At 50.7% G+C, this 24,992-nt stretch overlaps 1 protein-coding gene across 2 annotated transcripts in view; it reads left to right on the top strand.

Moving 5' to 3' along the window:
- Positions 1 to 23,358, top strand: part of C5H1orf94 (chromosome 5 C1orf94 homolog) — a 40,079-nt gene extending 16,721 nt beyond the window's left edge. Inside the window, exons 2-8 of one of the 2 annotated variants that reach the window (XM_081490946.1) lie at positions 3,037 to 3,725; positions 6,958 to 7,218; positions 8,248 to 8,423; positions 12,841 to 12,918; positions 15,015 to 15,056; positions 16,715 to 16,911; positions 22,916 to 23,358. In XM_081490946.1, the coding sequence (XP_081347072.1) occupies positions 3,037 to 3,725; positions 6,958 to 7,218; positions 8,248 to 8,423; positions 12,841 to 12,918; positions 15,015 to 15,056; positions 16,715 to 16,911; positions 22,916 to 22,991 (1,519 nt within the window). In that variant the 3' untranslated portion in view covers positions 22,992 to 23,358. The remainder of the gene's footprint in view (positions 1 to 3,036; positions 3,726 to 6,957; positions 7,219 to 8,247; positions 8,424 to 12,840; positions 12,919 to 15,014; positions 15,057 to 16,714; positions 16,912 to 22,915) is intronic. The other variant, XM_081490947.1, reaches the window with a different exon arrangement.
- Positions 23,359 to 24,992: the final 1,634 nt, after the last annotated feature.

Genomic DNA, 24,992 nt, shown 5'->3' with positions numbered 1-24,992 from the left:
GTTTACACTCGGCTCCTGCTGGGTCCTCTCCATCAACCTGGCTCCGGGGTGTGGGAGGGGTAGGAGTGTCCTCTCTGGTGCTGAGAAGGGACCGCCTGCAGGGTGGATTTGGTACAGGGACCTCGGGCCTCGTGGGTCTTTTAGAAGCTGCTTTGACTTCTCCTTGGAGCTGGTGCTTTGAAGGATTCCGTGGTGAGACTTGTGTGTCCGTCTATTGTAGAACATTTTTATTCTGGAAAAAAAAAAAAAAACGACGAGAAGCCAAACAGACATAAATAGAGCTAATAGTACTTGGTGAACCCCTGTACCTCTCACTAGGCCTTAGACTTGGTCAACATAAAGCCAATCTTGTTTTATCTACTCACCAACCCCCATCTTTTCCCTCCCCCTGCTAGATTAAGTTTAAAGCTAACCCCAGATGTAATGTTATCTGCAAAGACTTTAGCATATATCTCTAAAAGATAAGAACGCTTTTATTGTTTAAGTATAACCACAATACCATTTTCCTGACTTTAAAAAATTAACGTAATTGTGATGTCTTTCTAATTCAGAAGATCTGTCTATACACAGCTTGCTTTGCAAGTTTTGGAGGAGGCAGAGAGGCAAAAACTGGTCCTTCAAATGTCTGGTTTCTGTGACTAGAGATTCCCCTGTTCCCCTTGAGGGTGACGATGAAGAAGACGGGATCAATAACTTGGGACCATGGACTGGCAGCCTCTTTATTCCAAGTGTTCCCAGGAACACAGCAGGAAAGTGAAGTGAAATGAAAGTGTTGGTCGCTCAGTTGTGTTGGACTCTTTGCGACCCCATGGACTGTAGCCCATGAGGCTCCTCTGTCCATGGAATTCTCCAAGCAAGAATACTGAAGTAGGTAGCCATTCCTTTCTCCAGGGGATCTTCCCGACCCAGGGATTAAGCTTGGGTCTCCTGCATTGCAAGCATGTTCCCAGGGACACAGCAGGAGAGGGGTCCAATCAATAGACTGAGTCTAGATGTGGGGAGGAGGAAAGCTGGGAGTAGGAGAGAGAGCCGGGAAGAGGGGCAGAAGCAAGTGAATGGCCTTGCCCCTTGCATGGCGTCGATGGCCAGCGTCCAGCACCAGCCCGCTCCCACTGCCATTCACAGCCACCAGGTGCCCAGGGCTCCTGTATGTGTGTGTCTGCGCCAAGCCTGCACAGGGGTTACCGCATCGAGTTCTCATCCCACCCAGGGGCTGGGTGCTTGTAGTGTCATAGGTGTCATACCTCGTCACAGGGGAGTCCCCAAGGTTCGGAGATCTGACAGGAAGTGAGCAGTAGTGCCCGATTCTGACCTCAGTCTGTTTGACTGGAGTCTGCTTTTTCCTGCCACAACTCCCAGCCTCCAGGCCTGGGGAGACCACACGCGGGGCTGGTGTTCAGGAGGCGTTGGCTGTCTCCATCATTAGAATAGTGACAAGCTCCCATGTTTTAAAGTCTTCCCTAGGCCTCCTAAGTGCCCTGACCAGCCATGACCTTTATCAGGACTCCTTGGGACTCATCAGTAACCATCAACTGTGGGATTAATGCCAGCACAGTAGGAGCGTCTGGGACTGTAGCCCGTGCCCATTCTGACCCAGTTGTCAGATACAGAGACCATCCCCTGGTTTTATGTGTGATGACTGTGAGTCATTTTGTGCCTGCACTGCACCTGTGTGTGTGTGTGTGTGTCTGTGTGTGTCTGTGTCTGTGTGTGTCTGTGTGTGTCTGTGTGCATGTGTTCATATACAGAGCATTACCAGGAAGGAACATCGTTGCTGGGAGCATTTGCTAGTCGTTATTTTCGGGGCTCACTGTATCCACAGAATGGGCTGTCAGGGCTGGAATATACTCTGAGCCTTCCCAAAGCTCCATTCACACGATGCTTTAATTTCTCCCTCTGCCTCTTTTTCACCATTTTCACCAGTGGTAGAACTCTGAGCAGTTTCTAGAATGCTCTATGTAGGCCAGCTTATCCAGCCTTCCTGGGAACCCACCCAGGAGGGAGAGCAGGGTGGGCTGCCACAGTCCTCCTGGGAGTACCAGGGAGGAAGGTCCCCCCTTACCAAGGATGCTGGTGGGGCAGTGTGGGCCCAAACCAGGCTGGCAGGATTGCCACCCTCTCCCAAACCTGGAGACAGCCAGCATCTAGGAGCTGAGAGTCCATGGGACCATTAGGCCACACTAGGACGGTGCACCAAGGGTGCAGCTGAAGGCTCCAGGTCTCAGGTGCAGGGAGAGGCCAGTGTTTAGATACAGGAAGATTCTTGTGAATCAGTGCAGGGATCAAGCAATCGCTGGTGCTCCCAGGAAGCCCAATCTGTGATCTGGTCAGAAGGCCACACCAGCCAAGGTGGACACGGGTATCAATGGGGCCACTGTGCAGATTTCAGGATCCCGAGGCCCAGCCCGGCTGACAGAGGTGTATATATACTGGCTGTCACTTGTATTGCCCTTACTGTGCCAGACACGGCCTGAAGTGTCTCTGTGATACTCCACTTCACCAGGAAGGAAGGCAGCAGTACCATGATACTTAGCAAGGGGCCCAGGATCACACAGCTGGGAAGTGACTGAGCCAGGCTGTGGCCTCCAGCTGTCACCCTGCTGTCCCTGCTCTCACTCAGACCATCCTGCAGTGCATGGGGGCCCCGGCACCCTGGACGCCACGTCCAGAGCTGTTGGCTCAGTCCTGTCCTCTTTGCTGCTGGTCTTTTATTGCTTTGGGTCCTGAGCACCACCAAACAGGGAGCAATGGACAGAAATTAAGACTCAGCCCACTCAGCAAGATGGAGCATTGGGAGAGGACCCAGGGGTCCCGATTCCCAGAAACCAGCTCTTAGGACTATTGCCCGTTGGCATGGTGTGAAAACCCCTTGGGGGTCCACATATGGCCCATTTTCTCTCGTGAAGAACAATAGGTTACTCACCTTGGAAAACATTTTGTTTTCTCTAGCCCATTTTCCTGGGGTCTGTGCCCCACTGCAGAGCCACCCTCAGGGAGCTGGCCCTAAAGCCATCTCTCTTTCTGACCTGTTTGCAGGGCTCTGGAGCTCACCAGTGGTAAAGACGAGATCTCCTTGTTGGTGGAGCAGGAGTTCTTGAGCCTCACCAAAGAGCACCTCATCCTGGTCACCGAGACCTCGGGGGAGCTGGAGGCACCCAGAAGCAACCCCGAGGGGTCCAGACAGCCAGCCCCCTGCCTTTTCATGCCTTCGCCGGTGGCCAGCAGAAGTGAGCACCCAGGAGCCTCCGTCATGGCCGGTGACAAGCTCCTGGAGCCGAAGGTGGCCATGTCGGTTGTTGGCAGCTGGCCAGACTGCGATTCTGCCATGTCTACGGTCACGGGCATCCTGCGTGCTGCCAAGGTCAAGAGTGCCAAGGGGACAGAGGACAGGAGCCGCAGCCTGGGGGCCTCCAACTCGGAGATCAGCAAGCTCCTGGCTCAGTTCCCACTGAAGTCCACAGAAAAGTCCAAGGCCCCCGACAGCAAAATGGTGTTGGGGGAGACCAGGGTCATCAAGGACTCCCTGCAGAGCAGCATGTCCAATGGCCCCGGACCCAGAGAGCCCGCGGGGCTGGGCCCGTTCCTGCTGCTGCCTCCCCCGCCTCCACCCATGCCTCCCAACAAACTCCCTGAGCTCCCTGCTCAGAAGAAGCAGCTCCCAGTGTTTGCCAAGATCTGCTCCAAGCCTGAGGCTGACCCCATCGTGGAGAGACACCAACTGATGGGTGAGTGGGGCTGGGAGCAGGGCTAGGAAGCACGCTTGCTGGGAGGAGAAACTTAGCAGAAAGCCGCATAGGCTGCATCAGGCGCATGCAGCATCGCTGTGCAAAGTAGGGCAAGGTGGCCTTGCTGGTGAGCATGGTCCCAGGGTGCATGCTGTTTTTCAGCCCCCACAGCCCTCCTCTGCCGGATGCTCATATACAGGGCACATCTCATGTAACCAGACATGGTGGCCCTGAATCCAACACGCTTTGGGAAGAGGGAGAGGCCCGTTTGGTAAGTGACTGGGTTTTTAAATCCATAGGCACCTAGAGGACATTGAAAGAGCATTTACGCTTGCTGGGCCCGGGGTAAAAGGGCAGCTAGAGGACTCTGAGCTGAATAGGAGGGAAATTTGACTGGCTTCTGATGGAGGCTCCTGTCCTGACCATGAGGCCTGGTCCCCTCTCTCAGGGATAAGGGGTGAAGGTGTAAACTCCCCAGGTGCAGGCAGACTGCTGGCCCTGGGGTTTGTTCTAAGGGACTCCAGGGCTTTAGAAAAGTGCATTCCCACTCCTAAATCAAGGAGTCCACATCCTCCCTGGGATTTCCAGCCACCTCCCAAGCCTCCCCAAATTCCAGGATTCTGCATTTTGTGTCTGTTCTGATCCAGTTACTCAGATTGGATGGTTCCAAGAAGAAAGACTGGTGGCAGCAACACTTGCCTGCCACCAGCAGTCGCTGGGAGAAAACCGGGAGAAAAGCTGCCCCCAGGTTGAGAGAGAGGGTAAAGAAGAGATGCCTATATTGGGAGGGCCCAGATCCATCTTCCTAAGGAAACAGGGACGCAGTCACGCTAGAGAATATTCTGTAGGAGCATTTTAGGAAGCCAAGGACTCCAACTGTGGACAGCATGCTGGACTCTGGGTCCTGGGCAGGCCTCCAGAGGTCTGGGGACTCCGGAGATGATGAGCTGTGTGTGTGAGATGATGGCGCATACCCCGGGGGAGGGGAAGTGCCTCCCTCCTCCTTCTCCACAAGGGAGGTGTGGATGTCTCTCTGTCAGACGGGGCTGCTGGTTTGGAGACAGTTCTGTCCCACACACCTTCCCACCATTTGCATGTGTGTGTGCACAGGTATGTGAGTGAAGGTGTGCTGAGAGGAACTTTGCAGATGTGAGCGTATTAGAGGAGATGCAGTGTGGGCACATCTGAGTGTAACCCTTCTGTGTGTGTAGTTGTGTATGTGTGTGAGCGAGCCAAGGGAATGGCAGGAAGGGATGTGTGTGTGTCTGTGTACACAGCCTTTGGAAGAGGGAGCTTTGGAGATGAATGAGTAGCAAGTGTGTTTCAGATGACTGGGGTGGGGTGTGATGGCAGGTGTGTGGGCCTCCGGGGAGAGGGCTATTATTAGTGGGTACTGTTATCTCAGCGCTGGCTGGGGGCTGCACTCTGCAACCAGGGAAACTCTAGGAAAAGACACCAGGGACGTGTTTTGCTAAAAATGTCATTTTCTTCTGGCTCAGGCTAGAGCAGCTCTCCCCTTTGTTGGGATGGCAATAAGAGGGCAGGCCCCATCCTGTCCAGACTTAGCCCCAAGGCCATGGGCTAGTGGGACTAAGAGTTGGTGGGATCATGTCCACTCCCAACAGGTAATGCTGGGCACAAGTCCTCTGATCCTATTGCTACCAGCATGATCCACTGTGCCCACCATGTGTCCAGCGCCATTTCCCAGCCAAGCTCCACGGAGACCAGGACCTCCAAGCTGGGAAAAACATGAAGATGCTGAGAGCAAGGCCCTCTTCTCTGCTTCAGCCAAGCAGTGCCTTAAAGAATTTATAAATGTATATATATTATATGCTTCCCTGGTGGCTCAGCAGTAAAGAATTGGCCTGCAATACAGGAGACCCGGATGATTTGGGTTCAGTTCCTGGATTGGGAAGATCCCCTGAAGAAGGGCATGGCAACCCACTCCAGTATTCTTGCTGGGAAAATCCCATGGACAGAGGAGCCTGGAAGGCTACAGTCCATAGGGTCACAAAGAGTCAGACACTACCGAGCATGCATGCACCATATATTCTATGTGTGCAGTATGATGCATTCCCCCGCCATACTTAATTTTGTTGGAAGGAAGAGTTCCATTGCTCAAAAGGAAAATTGGGTGAAAAACCACTGTTGTAGAGGGATCCCTGATGGTCCAGGCAGTGTCCTTGCACTAGGGAGACTTGGTCTGTTTGGAGAGAGAGAGCTGAGCCTGGCACCAACAGCATCCAGTGACTCACTGGTGCCTCTGTGCCTGTGTCCGCAGTCACCCACAGCTCTGGGTGTAAGGTCTTGCTGAAGGCCCTCTTCCTTCTGGAATCCCTCTGGCCCTCTCAGACAGAAGCTGTCTCAGCCACCCTCTTCTCCCTGTGTCCCGCTGTCACCTCACGGTCCCCATCTGCCCTGTCCCAGAGCTATTTCTGGGTCTGTCTCTCTCTTCCTCCTTGGTGTGAGTTCCTGCTGGGCCAAGTCTGGCTCTGACTCATCCAAGTGTCCCCAGGACTCAGGTCAGAGCCTGGCGCTGATGAGTGTGCTGAATAGCCATGACGACTTAGCAAGAGGCAAGAGGAGAGTCTATGACGAGGGACCAGCTGTGTGTTCTGTAGGAATGTGTGTCCCCCCACTAAGCCGGGTGTGCTCCCTGAAGACAGGAACTATCCGGAACCTTGTGATCCAACCTACAGATGGTTAGCAGGAAGGAAGGGAGGAAAAAAGAGGGAGAAAGGAAAGGTGAAAGACAGAAAGGACAAGAGGGAAGAATGGAGGAAGTGGCAGGGAGGGAAGGAGTAAGGAAGAAAAGAAAGAAAAGAAGGCAAGAAAAGAGAGGGAACTAGCAGGGAGGAAGTTTGGAAGGAGGAGAGAATGGGATTATGGAAGGGAGGATGGATGAATGGCTGGAAGGAAGGAAAGGTGGATGGGTAGATAAAAGGATGGGTGAGTGGATAAAAGGATGGGTGGATGGGTGGATAGATGGGAAGAAGACAAGAATGGATGAATGCATGCATGCATGCAGGAGAGGGAGAGACCATCATGGGCGCTGGTCAGTGAAGGCTTCAGGGACTGGACTTGGATCGAACTTGGTTGAGAGAGAGCCCAGAGTGGTGGGAGCCTCAGGTGTGCTGTGGAGGATCCATGACTTTGTCCACAAGACCATGCTCCCCCTTCATCCAGCATGTGGTCTTCCATAGTCACTGACTCAGCTTCTCTCCCGCTCTAGAACGGAACCCTGGTGCCAAGGAGCTGACCAGGGACCGTGAGAGCCTCTTTCTCAGCCAGTGGTCCCCAAGCTGGAAGGACACCTGTGGTGAGGAGGATGGCAGTGACCCCATGGGTTCCATGTCCGTGGCTCTGCCAGCCAAGAAGCCTGCCTGGCAGGCCGAGAAGAACCTGCTCTATGAGTTCCTTGGGGCCACCAAGAACCCAAGCGGGCAGCTGAAACTTCATGGCAAAGTGGAGGTGGACAAGCTGGAGCTGAAACGTAAGCTGACCCTGCCCAGAGAGAGCCTATGCAGAAAGGGATTTCAGAAATCCTCATAGACTCCTGGAGTAGCTCTGCCATCAAACGGCTGTCTCGTCCATGGGCAAGTCACTGTCGTTCCCTAGTGCTACAAAATGGGGGAAATGGCTTTCTTCCTGTGTCATCCCCTACAGGGAAGAGCTCAAGAAATCTAGTTGACTTTCAGGGGTCACATGGGCATTATTGGTGGTTAATTTGAATATAGCCCTGACTCAGCGTGTCTTATGTCTCCTCAAGTTGCCTGAGCCAAAGAAAATCCCATGCTTTAAGATTATTTCTACATTGCGATTATTCACGTCTCAGCTTTCTCTCCCTTGAACATCTACAACTGTTTTAGTACAACATTCTCCCCCCAACAAAAGGTGCTAATAAGGGGACACTGACACCCCATCTCTAACTCGTAAGCCCACAGGGCATGTTATAGAAGGAAAGAATCCAGAATTCATAGCCTGAAACAACTCCATCCAATTTCATTCATTCAGACTAATTTGGGGTCTTACCAAAGGGAATTATATAATATTTTAAAATATTTTTTAAAAATGACTCCTACATAGATACAACACCTACACAAGGTCCTTGCCGTTGCCAAGTACATGTCCTCAGCGGGGTGCTTTAATAATTTGATAAGAATGACTTCCAACAGTGTAGCAATTGTTTTTATCACACTGGATTTTTCCGAAGCACGTGAAGGAATATAGTTTTGCACATAGGTGAGACATGCTGGTTGATTGTATGTATTGCTAAACTGCCTCCTCTCTTGTGAGTCATAAAGGGGATGCTCCATGCCAGACCATGCTGGGACTCTTACCCCTTCCCCATTGGCAGGGTGTGAACTAACAATGTTTTCCTAGAGCCTTGAAGAACCCTCTGGGAGCTTTTAAAATACCTGGCCTGTGAGAACATTAACCCTGGGGACAGTCACGGAGCTGGGGCAGCCTGACCTCTCTCTTCCTCAATCAGGAAACACTCTACCTCTCCTGTGGCTTACAGGTAACCCACCTGTGACAGGGGCCGACAAGAACAACCTCAAGTACACAGGGAATGTGTTCACCCCACGCTTTGCCACCACTTTGACCTCAGCAACCCTGAACCAGCCCCTCTGGCTCAACCTGAACTATGCACCTCCGCCCGTGTTCACAAACCCCTCCACCTTCTCCCAGTACCAGGTGAGTGAGCGGGTCCGGGCCCAGCTATCCGGTGGCGGCTGTTCAGGGAGGAGCTGTGGCTTACAGGGAGCCTCATTCACAAAGAGCCGTGGACTCGTTAGTTAATTTCTTCATAGGGGCCCCATCAGACCAACTGCCAGGTACACGTGCGCATGCACACACACATGTGTGTGTGTCTGTTTCTCATTTTCCTTCGTCTGGATTCCAGTTCACTCTGTGCTGTGTCTTTCAGGGCTGCTTGGCTAATCCTGGGCTTTGAAGTACTTGTGCTCCCAGGAAAGACTGACTGATGGCATAGTCTGTTTCCCGCCACCTCCTGTGACTTCCTTTGTAGTCAGATGACATGTGTCCTAGATTACCTGGGACAGTCCCAGTTTAGGTCTTTTGTCCCAGCATAATTATTCACTGTACTCCCTTTCACTCTCAAGTGTCCCGCTGCAGATGACAAATTATGTGGCCGTTTTATTCCAACTACAACCTAGCAATCTTAGCTTCTACCAGCTGAGGTGACTTGGCACGCCGTCTTGGTCTTGGGCTCAGAGCTAAGAGGCGTCAGGCACGAAGGGGTGGGAGATACACTTGCAGAGCTGGCAGTTTTACTCACACAACTTCTTTATTCCGGGAAAATGTAGTTCCTTTAGTTTGTCTATTTAACTTAATCTCCTGTAAGAGATGCCACCCACTGGGTAGAGAGATGAAAAAAATCAAATAAATGTCCATTCTGATTTAAACCATAGTCCGAACCAAGAGCTTAAATAGTCCCTTTAGGTAGCGCTCAGTTCCTCCAGGACAGGTGCTCAGGGCCTGAGATTTCTCAGTCAGCTGTCCCCTCCCTGGCTGCTTGCCAGAATGGCGTGCAGGGGTACAGAAGGGCCAGGCCCCTGGGAACCTGCTGCCCCAGCCTGGCCTGGTCGAGCCCAGGGAGGGCAAAGAGAGAAGGAAATCCAACCTGAAGACCATCTCGTCCTGCCCCTGTGCCCTCCTCCTTCCACTGCCCCTGGGCTCCCAGTGTTATTCCCTCCTCCACAGCAGAGCTGCCAGTCTCATGGCTTAACATCCTGCACGAAAGGTGGACCTTCTCTACTCCACGTGAAGCCCCTCTGAGCTGGTCCACTGGACTTAGCCCCTGATTCTTAAAACAGGAACTGAAGTAAAGGGGTTTAGCACGGTCTCTCTCTTTCTCTCCAAAGTTTTGGTTTCAAGTCTTCTTTTGGTTTGCTAAAGAGAGCCAGTGGCCACCCTCTTTCTCAAGCTCCACCTTTGAGGTGAGATGGTGTAAGGAAGCGCGATCCATGGGAAAACCCCATGTGCGTCCATCCTGAATCTACCATATGCTCTCCTGGAGAAATGCCCTGTTCACCTCCTCATGGGTTCACCAGCTCCTTCACTGAAGTTACTCCACCCTTGCACACTCGTTATTGAGTCATTTATCACCTACTCCCCGATGTACTCATTTGTATTTATTTATTTTCTCATTTAAATAATTAAAAAAAAAACTCCTTACTTCACACTGACTGCAGGCTGAGCCTTGACTTAAGTGAGGGGATTCCAAGGTGACTAGGAAGCTTGGAGTCCAGTATGAGTCAGGGACAAAGGCAAGTCCAGCACGGTGTGCCCCTCACCTCTGAGAGAGAAACAATTGCATAATTTTATTTAGTGTAAATTGATTCACTCTCAAATGCACTCACTCAAGGGGCTCACCATGTAAAGCTAATTTGCAGTGGTTTGTTTTGTAAAGAGGGGACAGTATCTCTCTGCTATGTTAACTTCTTCTGACTTGACTTGTGGCATGGGTGAGATTTGGAAGTATTCTTCTAGCATGAAGGTCCTTTGTCTTCAGACATGCTGGTGTTTGCATCACAGGGCTGACTCTGAGCTTCCTGGGCCTCTGGGCAGAAGGGTCCTGGCTGGTAGGGACCCTTGTTCCTATGCAGCAGTTTAAACACTGACTGAGACCAGCCGAAGTCACCTGTACTCACTGACCCCCCCAAGGGGTAACAACAGGCAGTGTGATTTACCTTTTCCCAGCTTCTCATGATACCAACCAGCTTTAAGACAGCTGATCAAAGGGGTCTGATGTGATAAAAAGAAGGCAGGTTTTAGAATCATCATAACTGGATTTAAGGGAATTGTGCTACTTTTGAGCTGTGTGGCCTTGGGCAAGTTAGCCAAAGGTTCTGAGCCCCGGTCTCCTCACCTATGAAATGGCCTCATAATAATTACAGCAGCAGCATATACTTGAGTCAATTGTAAAGTTAATTGAGTCCATGGATGGGAAAGGGCTTTGTAAAATATCAAGTATGATACAGATGTTGGTTCTTATTGTTATTCAGCCCTGATCTTCCTGGGACACGGGGTCAGGGAGGTCTGCAGACCTTGAGAAGGCACAGAGGAGAAACAGGGAACAGCCTATCCCAGTCTCTTTTTCCTGCTTGACGTTAGGAATAAAGATGAGGTCCCAAATCCAACTTACTCAGAGCTCTGCAGTGGACGGACCCAGAGCCGTGGAAGACTAAGTCCCCAGCACCCAGAGAATCCAGGGCTGCTTAGCAAAGGGACTCTGCTCCCAATTAAGGAGGACGGGCACATGTGAAGAGGTCCCGGCCTCAAGCAAAGAGGAATGAATGTGTGTCTCCCCTTGCTTGTGATTTCACAGAATTGCAATTTGAACAACTAGAAATCCCCTTGAAGTCATTGAGGGTGGCTCATACTGATGAATATGGCATCGTCTCCTGAACACCCACCCCATGATGGAGCTGGGGCGGGTGGCTCACAAATCCTAGGGGTCGCCTTGCCCAGGCAGGCGTGGGGAAGACGGCAGCCTGGGGGAGTTGGCTGTGGAAAGCAGGGCTGAGCGCTGACGGGGAGGTGGTGAAACAGAGAGGGGCACTTAGAGTGTGGCCTTGGAGCCCACTGAGGCCTGGGCACAGGCAGGGCAGCCCCATCGGCTGACTTCCCTGCCCAGTTCAGACCATGCCTAGGGTCACAGGCTGGTTGCAGGGTTAAGTGGGGCTGCCCTGGGGCCTTAGGGCTTGAAGAAAAGGCAAGCCCATGCACTGGATTCAAGCAATGAAAGGGTGGGTGGGTGTGGGGAAGGCCCGGCCACGGTCAAGTGCAGGTCATGGGAGCAGAGAGCAAGGAAGGCCCTGAGAGGATGGGCGCTATCGGGGACCTGGAGGGTGAGCCCTAGGAGAGCTGGGGGCCTTCCCCAGAACCCCACATCAGGGATTTGGAGCCTTTTATGAGGAGTCCAGGGGCTCCGAGGAATTCATCAAGGGCAGTTCAGCCATCAGCGCTTTTATGGCTGGCTCAGCTGAGTGCATGATGGAGGCAGCATCTCTGGTGTGGAATCTTCTGGAAAGACATATTCTGGTCTGAGGGGTGCTTTGGATTTTGGGCTGCATCTTACGGATTAACTCTGGATTGGCAGGTAGGTGCAGCCTGGGCCTGGACGAGTCATGGGCCGACCCCACCCACACAGTTCTGCTCTTGTGTGTGCACATGGACACCTAAGGCCACTCTGGACAGAGCTGCGAATAAAATTTCTACTTACCATTGGGCTGAGCTGCCAGGCAGCCTCTTCAAGTGGCAGGAGCAGTGGGGATGGGGGGAGACAGTGAGAGATGGTAAAAGTACCTAGCACTAGCAGAATCCTTACTACATGCTGGGTACTCTTCTGGGCCCTTTAGATGGATTAGCTCATTTATCTTCACGACCGTCTTTATCATCAGGTACAGACATAGGTGTACATGGGGGCAGGTAGATACACAGCAACAGAGACCCAGACTAACACACCTGGGTTCACAGTTGCACATTTGTACACAGAAACACATGGCTGCAGACACAGATGGAAGCATACGGGCCAGTGTGTTTAAGTAAACATGAGGCGAACTAGCACACACGACACAGACAGCCTCAGGCACCTCATGCCTTGGGGCAGGAATGGGGTTTGGCGAAGGGCACTTAGAAAAGGGGCATAGACACCAACACAGATAATCTGGCTACCTCCACAGGCTTTGCAGGCTTAAACACACATAATTTTAGAGACAAAGGAAAAGAGGCTCCGAGAGGTGAAGTGATTTGCCCAAGGTCACACAGCCTAAGGAGCAGATCTGGATTTCAAAAGATAGGCAGGTCCCTGAAGCTCATGTCTTACATATTCAGTGAAAAGTCTGTGAATCCTGCTAACCAGGGGCTCCCTGTGTGGTGTGGGGCATGCCAGCTCAACCTGATTCCAGCTGGACTAAGCAGCTGGGGGGCAGGGCGGGGGGAAGGATCTGGCCAGCAGTGTGGTGGGATGGACTCCGCTGTGTCTGGAGATCCAGGCAAGGGAGCTGGAAGCTGAGTTGAGTGGCTGCCACTCTCTGGCGGGGAGCCTATCACCCCATGGCACTGAGTCCCTCCTTTCTCTCCCCAGGGCCTGTACCCTCAGCGGGCAGCCAGGATGCCCTACCAGCAGACCCTGCACCCCCAGCTGGGGTGTTACTCCAGACAGGTGAGTCAATGACCTCCTCACCTCTGTCCCAGCCCGTGGAGGCCTTCAGGTCAGAAGGATGTCTGTCCCCTTGCCTTTGTCCAGCTGGTCACTGGCCACACTTTCTGGGCCACTTTGACCCCAGAGTACAGACACAAACACCAAAATGCACGCAGCCACAAAGCAGTATCCCCAGGAAACAATGCTGGCTGGCACTTGCAGAGCCCTTACTTGTGCCAGGCCCTTCTCTAAGGGCCTTACCTGCATTCGTTTAATCTTCAGAACCACCCTAGGAAGCAGAGTCAAGATGAGGAAATGGAGACACAGAGAGATGAAATAATTTGCCTGAGGTTACGAAGTTAACACCCAAGTTAGCTTTTGCTGTGGCAACAAACAGCTTCAATGTCTCAGAGACTTTAAGCAATACAATGCTTAATTTTTACCCAAAGGTCTACAGGTTGACTGAGCTGTGCTGGGGTTGGGTTCAAGCCTTTTGTAAGTGTCCCCTTCTGGGCCCAGGCTGAAGATGGCTTTTGCTCCTGCCATGCTTGATGGCGGGAGTGTGGGAGGGCTCAGAGCTGGGATGTGGTCACGTTCGCCCACCTTCCGCCGGCCCGAGTAGATCACACAGCCTGGCCCAGCATCACATAGGCTGGGAGTCTTAGCCCTCCCATGGTTTCCTCAGTTAAAATACAAGACACCCAGTTAAACTTAAATCCAGGTAAATGGTGAATAAAATTTTAGTAGAGCTCTGTTGCAAATACTGTATGAACCATACCTAAACTAAAAAAATTTTTACTGTTATCTTAAATTCAAATTTAACTGAGTGTTACCTATTTTTGTTAGCTAAATCTGCAGCCCCTACTCCCATGGGTAGGTCAGGGGTCAACATCTGCTTTGCAGTAACACAATGGTAGACTGGGGTTTGACCTTGAGCCGGCTGGCTTCAAGGCCCATGTTCCCAGTAACTCCGGCTTACTGCCTCTTGTACACAGATTCATAAAAATGTAGTATCAGAGTAAAGCAGTAGAGGGACTTCCCTGGCAGTCCAGTGGTTAAGACTTCACCTTCCAACTCAGGGGATGTGGGTGCAATTCCCGGTCCAGGAGCTAAGATTTCACATGCCTTGTGGCCAGAAAAAACAAAACACAAGCAGACACAATATTGTAACAAAATCAATAAAGACTTTACAAATGGCCCACATCAAAAAGATCTTTTTAAAAAATCAAGCATCAGAGATGAAAGTACAAACACACACCCAGACACAAATAAACATGTGGTTATATACATGCCACCGGATTGGATGTGCATGGGCCTGAGCACACAGAGGCAACACAAAAGAGCACTTCTTGATATTCAGAGAGTCTAAGTATCTTGGGTCAGGGTTGGGGTGTGAGGAGAAGAGCTGAGAACAGGCTACATTCTCAGTCTGGCCTTGCACGCTGCCCCCCGCCACACGCACACCCAGGTGAATAGACACCACACTCAAACCCACAGACTCCCCGGCCTCTCCTCTCTCCCCAGGTAACCCTACCCTTTCTCTTCAAACCGCACCTCTGCCCTGAAGGATGTTAGAATGCTCTAGAAGATGATAGAGAAGGGACTATAAGTATAGGGCACTTTATCACGTGGGCCAGGGCTGCTCTTTCAGCAGTAGGAGCTTTGCATCCTGAGATGAAGTCGAGGGGAGACAGTCAGGCTCACAGAATCCCAGTCTCGTCCCCTCCACCCCACGAGCAGTGGTTCCACCCACCTAGCTCCTCAGCAAATGCTTTTAGACGAAGTTATGTATGTGCATATATTTGAAACAGTAACATCAAAAACCTGGTATAAGATTTTAAACATCTTAGAGGCAATCACTGTGACTGGTTTCTTAGGTGTCCTCCCAGTGATATCTATTTATACAAGCCTTTTTGTATGAATGTGGCATCTGGGCACACTGCTCTATCGTTGCTTTTGTCAGCAAAGAGTGTGTCTTGGAGATGGTTCCAGAGCCCTCTACACAGCTCTGGTTCATGGGTTTTATCAGTGACATGTAGCTAGGGTACGGTTTTGAGTAAAGCTTGTGTAAAAGCTCTAAGACCTACATCTTCTTTTTCATGTCCATTTCCTCTCAGGTCCAGGTCTGGGACTCCCACCCTCTACACTGGAAAAACCAGGTTTTTTTTTTCTGCCACACTGACCCTTGGGTGTCTGTCCTGGGAGGTCCCTTCCTGGGTTCTCTCTGTGAGCTCCTGGCACTTTATGACCCTCAGCTCATCCTCTTGGGGGTTTGGCACTCACATCCAGCATCACCAGATCCTATCTGTCCACTGGGGGAAAGATGGGGAGGGCCAGGAGGGATGGGCCCAGACTTCCAGAAGGACCAAACACAGTGGTGCAGTCAAGGGACTCTGGGACTCTGACAAAACTCGGACACTTGAAACACCTACTAAGCAAGTTACTTAACTTCTCTGAGCTTCAGTTTCCTTGTATCTAAAATGGGAATCTTAATGATCCTACCTCACGGGGGCTGTTCAGGGTTTAAATGAGAAAATCCACATGACGGGCCTGGCACACTCTTGTTATCACTTAATGAGCACTAGCCTTTGTCATCTTTTTAAGTTAGACAAGGGTGTGCAGGGTGAGAGCGGGCAGTCAGTATGCTGAGCAGCTGAGCAGCTTGGCCCTCACTCTTGCTGTGAAAGTGGAAATCCAAGAATTTCCCTAGTTTTGACCAAAACACACAGGAAGATGGATATCAGCTCCACGTAAGACATTTGGAGCTGTCAGTGGTAGAATACAGTGCTCACAGTGTAAAGAGCTCCCCATCATTTTAGGTATTCAAGTGGATATTGGTCTTTTTTTTCCTCCATCCACCTCCTCTTTCTTTCTTTACTTTTATTACTTATTCACTTAACACATGTTTATTGAGCAGCTGGTATGTGACAGGCACAGTCTTAGAGCTGAGAATAAATCAGTAAATAAGACAGATGGGGCCCCTGTCTCGCCAAGAAGACAGTAGGAGCCCTGCTTCTTGGTGAGTCTGAGCCAGGTGGTCTCAGAAACCCAGTGAGTTCCTACTTTTCTCTAGGGTTTGAGCTGAATCCCATTTTCCCTCTTTGGCCTTTCTCTGCACTCACACTGTCCAATAATGTAATCAGCAGCCATGTGTGGTTATTTACATTGAAACCAACTAAAATTAAATTTAAAATTCAGTCCCACTAGCCCCATTTCAAGTGCTCAGTAGCTACATTTATGTCTGGTGGACACCATATTGGGTGGTACCCAGTGGGGACCCAGAAGATTTCCATTATCCATCATGAGAATTTCCACTGGGCAGGGCTGTCTCAGACTTGGGGGTCTATTGAGATCCTGAGCTAGAAGCCAGGGACGTACACATCTCCACAGCCTTGGCTGAGATTGTAAACGACAATGAACCAGGGGCTTTTGAGATGTTATTGACCGAGGAAAAGTTAGGGGACAGGGAAGAGAAACAATAATGGAAATAATATTCATTTGTTATTTGTTATGTGCCAGTCTCTCTATTTATATCAACTGACTCAGTCCCCATACTAATGGACATAGTGTTTGCCCGTTTTATGGATCAGGAAACTGAGGCTTGGATAAATTAAATACCTTACTGGTCTCCCATAAAGAAGCTGAGCCCTGTGCTTTTTCCAGTCCAACACATTGTCTTCTGTGTACCCCACAGTGACTGAGGGGCCACAGGGGCTGAGGGGTGGGACCTAGGGTTTGGGTCAGGGCTGGGGGACTGTGATGTTTAGAGGCAGCAGGCTCTGCTGGACTCAGTGCCTCTCTCCTCTCTGCCCTGCAGGTGACACCATACAACCCACAGCAGATGGGACAACAGGTTTTCCGCTCTTCCTACACCCCCCTGATGAGCTACATTCCCTTCGTCCAGCCCAACTATCCGTACTCTCAGAGGACACCTCAGAAGCTGGCCAGCAATCCCCGAGACCCTTCCCCCATGGCAGGAGACGGGCCGCAGTACCTCTTCCCCCCGGCATATGGGTGAGTCTTCAGCCCGTGCCGGAAGCCCACCTGTCTTCCCAAAACCTTCTGCAGAGGGGAGATGGGTGCTCTGGGCCCCACCGGCGCTTCCTTGTTACATATGTTCCCTGGCTGTGAGGAGGGGAGACCCAGAGACCCCGGGCCTGTGTTCAGAGGCTGTGTGTGTGCTGGATGGACCAGGTGTGGAGGTGAGCCTGAAGGGGGCCCCCTTCAGGGCCCAGTTCAGGGCCGGTGTCCTCAGTCTGGCTCAGAAAGTCAGCTGTGTGTCTGGAGCTGAGGGACACACTGCCCGTAGCAGGTGGCAGGTGGTGGAACTGGATGCATATGCCTTTCCCCATTTGCCTGGTGTCCAGCAGGCTATGGCCAGGTAATCTCCTTATAGCTCTTTCCCCAACTTACAGCATCCTGAGCTCGTTGCCAGGCTAATCTCTCCAACAGCCCCATGAGTTCGCAACTGGCTCTGCTGAAGCTTCTCCCACAGCTTATCGGACTGCTCACACTTTCCCCCCGAACTACGCCAAACAGCAGAGGAGAGGGGCTTAGCAGCCAAGAGCCAACACAAACTCAACCTTTTTCGCTAATAATTCCACACACTCTTTACATGCCCGTCAGTAAGAAATTTGTGTTTGTTGTTTTAATACAACACAGCTGCTCATTTCCACCCACCAAACCTTCACTTCCGTGAGGCAGGTGGGACCGGGCCCGTCCTGAGAATCCAAGAGTCCTGGGCACCCTCCGGGGAACATGTGTCCCCGTGTGCAGGGAACGTGTGCCCCACTGTGAGAACCTCCCTTTACAGAGTTAGGGCCAGACTCCCCAACCTGACAAGGATTTCCTTCCTCCCCCTCACTGCACCTCACTGTCATGTCAGCGAGTGTCCTGGACTCTGACGCTTTCAACCAGTGTTCCCCCTGAACTCTTGTTGTAGAGGATGAATCCTGGAAAGAGGTTTCCATAGTCAGATCTGTTTGGGATAAGAAAGGTAGAAGCAAAGATAAAAAGATTTCTCAACTGTTGGAATTCACAGATCACTTAATTTACCAGGGTGCATGGAGAACATTCAACAAGGTGACGGTCAGTAGTGTCGATTGAACATAAAACCCATGACCGTGACCTCTTATTTCTTTTTTCTTCTTATTCTTTCCCTCCCACCCTTCCCTCCCCTCTTGCCTGCCTTCCTTCTCTCCCTCCCTTCCTTCTCCCCATCCTTTTTCTCCTCCCCTTTTCTCATATCGCGGTGTGTTTCACTAATACACCCAGTAAAGCACTGTGTCGGTTGACGCATGTAGTGACAATGAGCTTAGCCTGTGGAGCCCTGTTGATGAACAGGACGCGGTTCGTTCCTTCAGATATGAGAGTGGACAAGAAGGGGGTGCGATGATGTTAGTGCCATGAAAAAGTGCTATCAAAGTGCCATCAAAGTAGCCCCAGGACAGAGTGAAGGTCCCTGCTGGGTGGGCAGTGAGGGCTACAGGGTGGGGAAGGGGCAGCAACCCGGGCAATCAGGCCCTCGGGTGGGAGGTTGCCATGGCAGACTTGAGACCTGGGGAATAAAGGCACCTGGTTGACGTATTAGATTTACCCCTTGAATGAGATGGAAAATAGGAAAGGGAAGGCTGGACTTGGATTATTAAAAGCTCTGACTGGTAGGCCTGGGGGTCCTAGGCAGAGCTGTGAATGCTGGAATGAATTGATGGGCCAGAGGGGAGAGAAATGGGGGAAGAGAGGTGACTGCAGGGTCTGTGAGAGAGGTGAGAGTAGATGAGATTGCAGAGGGGGGACAGCCCGCCTGTAGGCCGGCAGACGCCCCTCCACGCCGTAACTCTGGGCTCCGGGGAAGAGAGACTCGTTGCAGAACCGGCCATGCTGAGGGGCAGCGTGGTCCCACATGCTCGTTGCTCAGCTGTCGGGAAGCACTGGCGGGGAGCAGAAGGAGGGAGGGTGGAGCCCTGGTCTCGAGCTGTCTTCAGAGAGACAGGAAAGGGAGGAGACTGAGGAAGGAGCAGCCTTAGAAGCGGGCAGGAGCCGGGGGCCAGCTGGGGACGTTGTGGGCAAGGAGAGCGAAGGGAGGCACGGCGCTCAGCAGGCTGGAGGGGTGGCCTGAGAGGTTGGTTGGAAAGACCAGGAAAGTGGGGTCAGAAAGGTGAGGCAAGGAGCGCAGGCCTGCATCCCTCAACGGGATGGTTCACTTATTTAAGAAAATGTTTGTGGCCTCCTCTGTGTGCACGGCTGGCTCTAGGCACGGGTTACTGGAGTGAAGAAGACAAGCATGTTTCTTTCTGTCATCCCAGGAGGATCAACAGACAATGCAGAAATGAACAAGCATCATACATGTCAGGTGCAGGGAAAAGGGGGAGATCTGAATGAAATGAGAGAATGAACTGTGTGTATATATGGTTGATGAGCACTCTGGGCGGGAAGGGTAAAAAGTGCAGGGGCCTGAGATGGGAAATGTAGCCGGAGCACAGTTGGTGGGGGAGAGAGGGGGGCGGATTTGAAATCAGAGTAGTGGCAGGCCCAGACTAGAGAGGGCCTGCGAGGCGACGTAGGAAAGAGATGTGGGCGGCCACGAATGCTCTAATTCCCTGTGTAAGAAGATGGCATGGGCCAGTGTACAAGGAGAGGGCTAAGTGGACTAAGAGCTGATGGAGAGGACCAGGCTGGGCGCCTTTATAGTTGTCCATGGAGGAGGTGCTGGTGGCATAGACTAGGCAGTAACCCTGGAAAGGAGGTGAGAAAAATCTGGAGTGTTTATGTTCTTGGTATAATTGATGGGACTTGATGTTTGGATGTGGAATAAGGAAAAGAGAGGAGTCAAGTGTGATTGCTAGTTTTTTGTGTGTGTTTTTTTTTTTTAACTGAGCTATTTTATTTATTTTTAATTGGTGGAAAACTGCTTTACAATTGTGTGTTGGTTTCTGCTGTACAACAACATGAATCAGTCATACTTTATGTATGTATATATACATATATATATCTACATCCTTTCCCTCCCTCTCTTCCCTCTCCTCCCCTCACCCCACACCTCTAGGTCATCACAGACCTCCAGGCTGGGCTCCCTTTGTTATTTAGCAACTTCCCACTATTTCTTTTATACGTGATAGGGGGCCAGTGGCATTGATTTGTAGGTTTTTGACTTGAGTGTCTGGATAAGTGGCAGTACCAAAGTCCAGATGATGAGAGCACGGGTCCCTTGATCAGGGATTTGGTTTTTGCACATGTGAAATTTTTTAAAATAAATTTTATGTATGTGTGTGTTTATTTGGGGCTCTGCTGGGTCTTCACTGCTGCAGGGGCTTTTTCTCTGGTTGTGGCGAGAGCAGGGCTACTGTCCAGCTGTGCTGCGCAGGTTTCTCATTGCGGTGGCTTCTCCTGTTGCGCAGCACAGGCTGTAGGTGCACGGGCTTCAGTAGTTCACAGCCAGTGGCTCCACTGAGCCATCAGGGAAGCTCTGCTTGTGTGAAATTTGAGATGCCCGTTAGATACAGGAGTGGAGCTGTCGATGGGCTGGTGGGCGTCTGAGTCTGAGGCTCAGGGGAGAAGTGGTGGATACTAATGTAAATTTGGGGATCATTAGCGTATAGATGATGTTTAGAAGCCTGGGGTGGGACAAGATCCCCTGGAAGCACATGTACACAGAGAAGAAGAGAGGCCCAAGGACTGAACCCTGGGCCTCCCAACACGTAGAGGAGATGGAGAGGCACAAGCAAAGGATCTAAGAGGCGGGAGAAGAACGGGAGAGTGTGGAGCGCAGGGAGCCAGAGGAAGAGATGGAGGGATGACAGTAAGACAAGAAAGCCTGGGCACCGTAGGGTGCAGCGTAGGGAGCCCTGGGCTCAGGGGTGGTGCTGGGGGTTACTGGTCATGCTGGATGGAATAAGGTCCAGAAGACGCTGTCCTGGGCTGGAATGGTCACAAGGGCCTAGGTGGAGAGAGTTTAGTTTGGGAGACAAGGAGGGTCAGTATTTCCTAGGGTTCAGGAGCAAAGAGAACCAAGAGACCAAACTATACGTGGTGGGAGAGGAAGGAGCAGGTGGCCTCGGTGTTCTCAGGGAAGGAGGAGGGGAGCCCTCCCTAACCTCTGCTAAGTCCAGGATCATCATACAATGTATCTTTCCAGCAGTAATAAGCTTAAGAGTCGAAAGAATGCAAATAATAACTGCACTGGGAATGCCAGTGGAGAAACTGTCCCAAGCAAACCAAGACCTTTCAACGGTGCTTGAGAGGCAGTTCAAGCTCCTCCTCTTCCTCCAGGAAGCACTCCTGGATAACTATAGTCCACATAGATTAGCCCTCTTCCTGCCTCTCTAGGGTATGTCCTGTCCAGACCATGCCCTTGGCAGCTGACCCCATCAGAACTTTTCAACCGGAAGGGCTCAGATGTGTGGGGTGTGACACGAGATGTAAGGTGTGTTATAACTGATTTATTGCTGGTAATTATTAAATACTCAAGTATGGGTTATGTCCTTTATTTTATAAACTAGAGTGGAATTCAGAGTATCCTTATAGTAGCATCGCTTCCAATAATTTCTTTTCCAATATGATTTTTGAAAAAAGAGAAAAAGAAATGAGGTTACCACTGACATTAGTTGCTTATCCGGCACCCTACCTTGTGCCAGGTCCTGGACTGGGTGCTGAGTGTAGAATGGTGAACAGTCCAGACAGTGTCCCTATTCTCAGAAAATTTATTTTAGTGAGAAGGGATGCGGACAACCTAAATCCTTCGTTGTCCACGGCTGCTCACTGTGAGCGGCGGATACCGAGACCAGCTGAGGCATTACAAGTTAATGCGGTGGTTTGTCCCCATTGCTTCTCCCCTCCTCTGCCCCTCCGCTTCTTTTTTGTTTCATCAGTTCATGGGAGGGCACCACGAACGTGAGCATCTTCTGTAATATGCATCTGCCCAGCTGAAAAGTGACTGAGAATCCCTGGATTAGACTAAATCTAGCCATTTGCTATGCTGTGATTTGTCTTGAGCTCTGTTCCATTCATTCAAAGTATCCTAGCAGATGGGGAAAGAAATTGCAATAGGATACCAGAAGTGTGAGTAAATGATTCCATCTGGAGAGGTCAGCAAAGTCTTCACAGAGAAGATGGCTTTTGAACTCTGTTTCGAAGTATGACTAGCAGTGTGCCAGGGAGAAAAAGCAGAAGAGGATGTATTTCTGTTCTTGGAGGTCGAGGCTCAGGTCTTCTCAGCTCTTCCTTCCCTGAGGGTCTAGCAAAGCTATGGGCAGTCAGGGGTGCCTCCGTGCTTTCTTGCCAGATTGGGGTTAAAATGCAGGGTCTGATTGAGCCTAGTGCTGAGAAAGGGGATCAGGAGCCCTGGGGTGGTCCGGACTCTGAAATCTCACCCTGGGACATGGCTCTGAGTTCTCTGATGTTGTGAAATTTCTTGAGGGACACACAAGATCCTCTAAGGCAGGTACATGGGCTATAGGCCCACAGGTAAGGTGCTCCAATCCAGAGAGGCTTCGTAGTCTGTGGTCCTGGATATGGAGAGATCATAGGCTGGACAGAGTCCCTCCTGGCTGCCAGGGCCTTCCTGACCTAAGGGAGTGGCAGAAGAAATTCTTTATTGTCTTCCGATAATATCATCGCAATATTTTATTTTCTCAGAGCCAAAGCTTTTTGTACTACTGCTAAAGCTTTCAGTTTCTTAAGCCTGTCATGATCTTCCCAGTCTTTGACAGCCCCCAAATTAACATATTACTTTCCCTCATATCACCACCGACATCAGGAATTCCATCACAATGCCTTTTTTCTCTTTTAATTTTTTAAAAGTGTATTTGGCTGTGCCGGGCCTTAGTTGTGACACGCAGGCAGGATCTTCATTGCCACACGAAGGCGCTTTACTTGCTGCATGCGAACTCTTAGTTGCAGCATGTGGGATCTAGTTCCTTGGCCAGGGATTGAACCCGGGCCCCTTCATTGGGAGGGTGGTGTCTTAACCACTGGACCACCAGGGAAGTCCCATGACAATGTCCTTTTCTTCCTCCTCCAGGTTCGGCTCAACGTCCGGTGGGCCCCTGATGAACAGCCCCTATTTTTCCTCCAGTGGGAATGGCATAAATTTTTAGATCTCCTTCTTACCTCCCTCCTCCCACCTTAGCCCCCAGAGCAGGGCTAAGGGCTCTGGAATTCTGGATTCTGCAGCAGCTTGGTATGAAGTTTGGAAAGCCAAGGTTCCAACCAGGTCACAGACAGAAAACAGCAAGGCCAGACGCATCTATGGACCAACACTCATACACGCACACAGCCCACGCTTACGCAAAGTGCAAACCACACACTCCCCCCTTGGATTCATACACACTTGCTCATCCACATATGCATCTGTATTTAGCTAACATGAGTGATTTTTGTTTTTGTTGTTGTTGGTAAAATAGAAGTAAGACACTTAATTTTAGAAAGTTTGTATTTTCCGATAAAAGTATGAGCTGCTTGAAATGGAGTGTGCCTGTTTATTTTCTGTAATGCTCTGTGTAATCATCACTGCTCCTTCCCCCGCCGCCCGCCCCGTGAGACTCAAAGTTTACTGAGGACATGAAGAGAGGCCATGGGCTACCATCCTCCAAGTGCTTCCCTGTAAATGAGGGACCCCAGGGATCGTACACTTGAGGGCTTACCTCTTCTTTCGCGTGTGATCCACTCACTTCTCAACAGCCCAGTTTCAGCATCTCAGGAATGGATGAAGAAAAAGGGCATCCTGCTGTGCCCTATCCAGGTGACCACTTACAGAAAAGGCTCTCTTGGACACGAGATGGGAAAATGTATCCTGAAAATCAGTTCTAAAAGTAATCCTGAATGTCATGATAGACAAGATGATAACTGATGATTGTAGATCAGTGCCAAACTAGGGGTCAGTCTCAGAACTGTCCCTCATGGCAATGTCCCTGGATCATTCTCAATCGGCTCTTATCAGTGACTTGGATAGGGACACTGAGAGCATCTTGATCACGTGGATGGAAGGCACACATCTGAGAAGAGGAGGGGGCCTGAGTCAGCGACACGCATATATTTTAACTCTCCTATATGATACCCTTGGCAGGTACCATTAGGCTGTTCCTCTGAGCCTGGACAAAGCCACAGGACCATTCTCCCTGTGGTGGTTCAGGCAGCCATCACTGATCAAGGATGGTCTATGAAATGAACTATCCTTTGGCAAACCATCATAAGATGAAATTAAACAGAGGGTTAATGTAAGGACCTCCACCTCTTGGGTTCAAAAATTGATCCGTTTACATGCAGATGGACCAACACTGTCAGTTCTAAGTTGCCCTATTACTGGTCCTAATACTCATCTGAGAGCTCGGCCTCACCTTGGCTGAGGTCAGTGAGGGCCAGGTCTGGGGGACGTTAGGAGCCCAGACCCAAATGCAGTGAGAGGTAGGGATATGCAAGTCAGCAGTGTCTCAGGATGGGCTTAAGTCCAGGATTCACAAGAGCATTTCTGTTGCCTTCACAGTGTGACACAGCTGACCTTTCTTCCTGGGTCCCTGAAAGTCAATTTCTTTTCCAGACACCACTTAGCGACTAAATAACAATAATAACAAGGAGACTAAGAACATTTATACCACCTCCATTCTCAATGAAACTAAGAGAAGCCAGCAATTTTGTCTGCTATGTACAAAGGCAGAAGTAGGGTAGAGTAATGGTGAATGCCTTAGCAGAAGAGTGAAAGATCAAGTTGAAATGCCTGCCAAACAACAAGAAGCAAACCATTTTCCCCTGCTGAGCCTGAATCGAGATGAAAGCAAGGGGTTGATATATCATAAGAGGTATCTCCTATCCTGGCCCCACAAAGCCAGGGGCCACAGACAGCTCTATAGGAGACAGGAGGCAGTTTTTCTGGAGACACATACAGAGCATGCATAAGGATTGTGAAGATGAGGGTGCAAATAGAAAATGGGCATTAGGTGAAATACATAGCCACATTGAAACCCAGCAACTAGGCTTTACCCAAGAGGCAGGGATTTGGAGAGTTTTCTGAAGAAGCTGAAATGCCCCACAGGCACTTGGAGGTACCAAGGAAAATTACCCCATGATTATGCTCTTTCACAAAGAGCTTCCAGTCAACTTTT

Source organism: Giraffa tippelskirchi, chromosome 5 (genome assembly GCF_054371585.1).
Source record: "Giraffa tippelskirchi isolate mGirTip1 chromosome 5, T2T-mGirTip1v1.2.pri, whole genome shotgun sequence".
Taxonomy (NCBI): domain Eukaryota; kingdom Metazoa; phylum Chordata; class Mammalia; order Artiodactyla; family Giraffidae; genus Giraffa; species Giraffa tippelskirchi.
The sequence above is the reverse complement of the archived record's forward strand: the minus strand, read 5'-3'. Positions and strand labels throughout refer to the sequence as shown.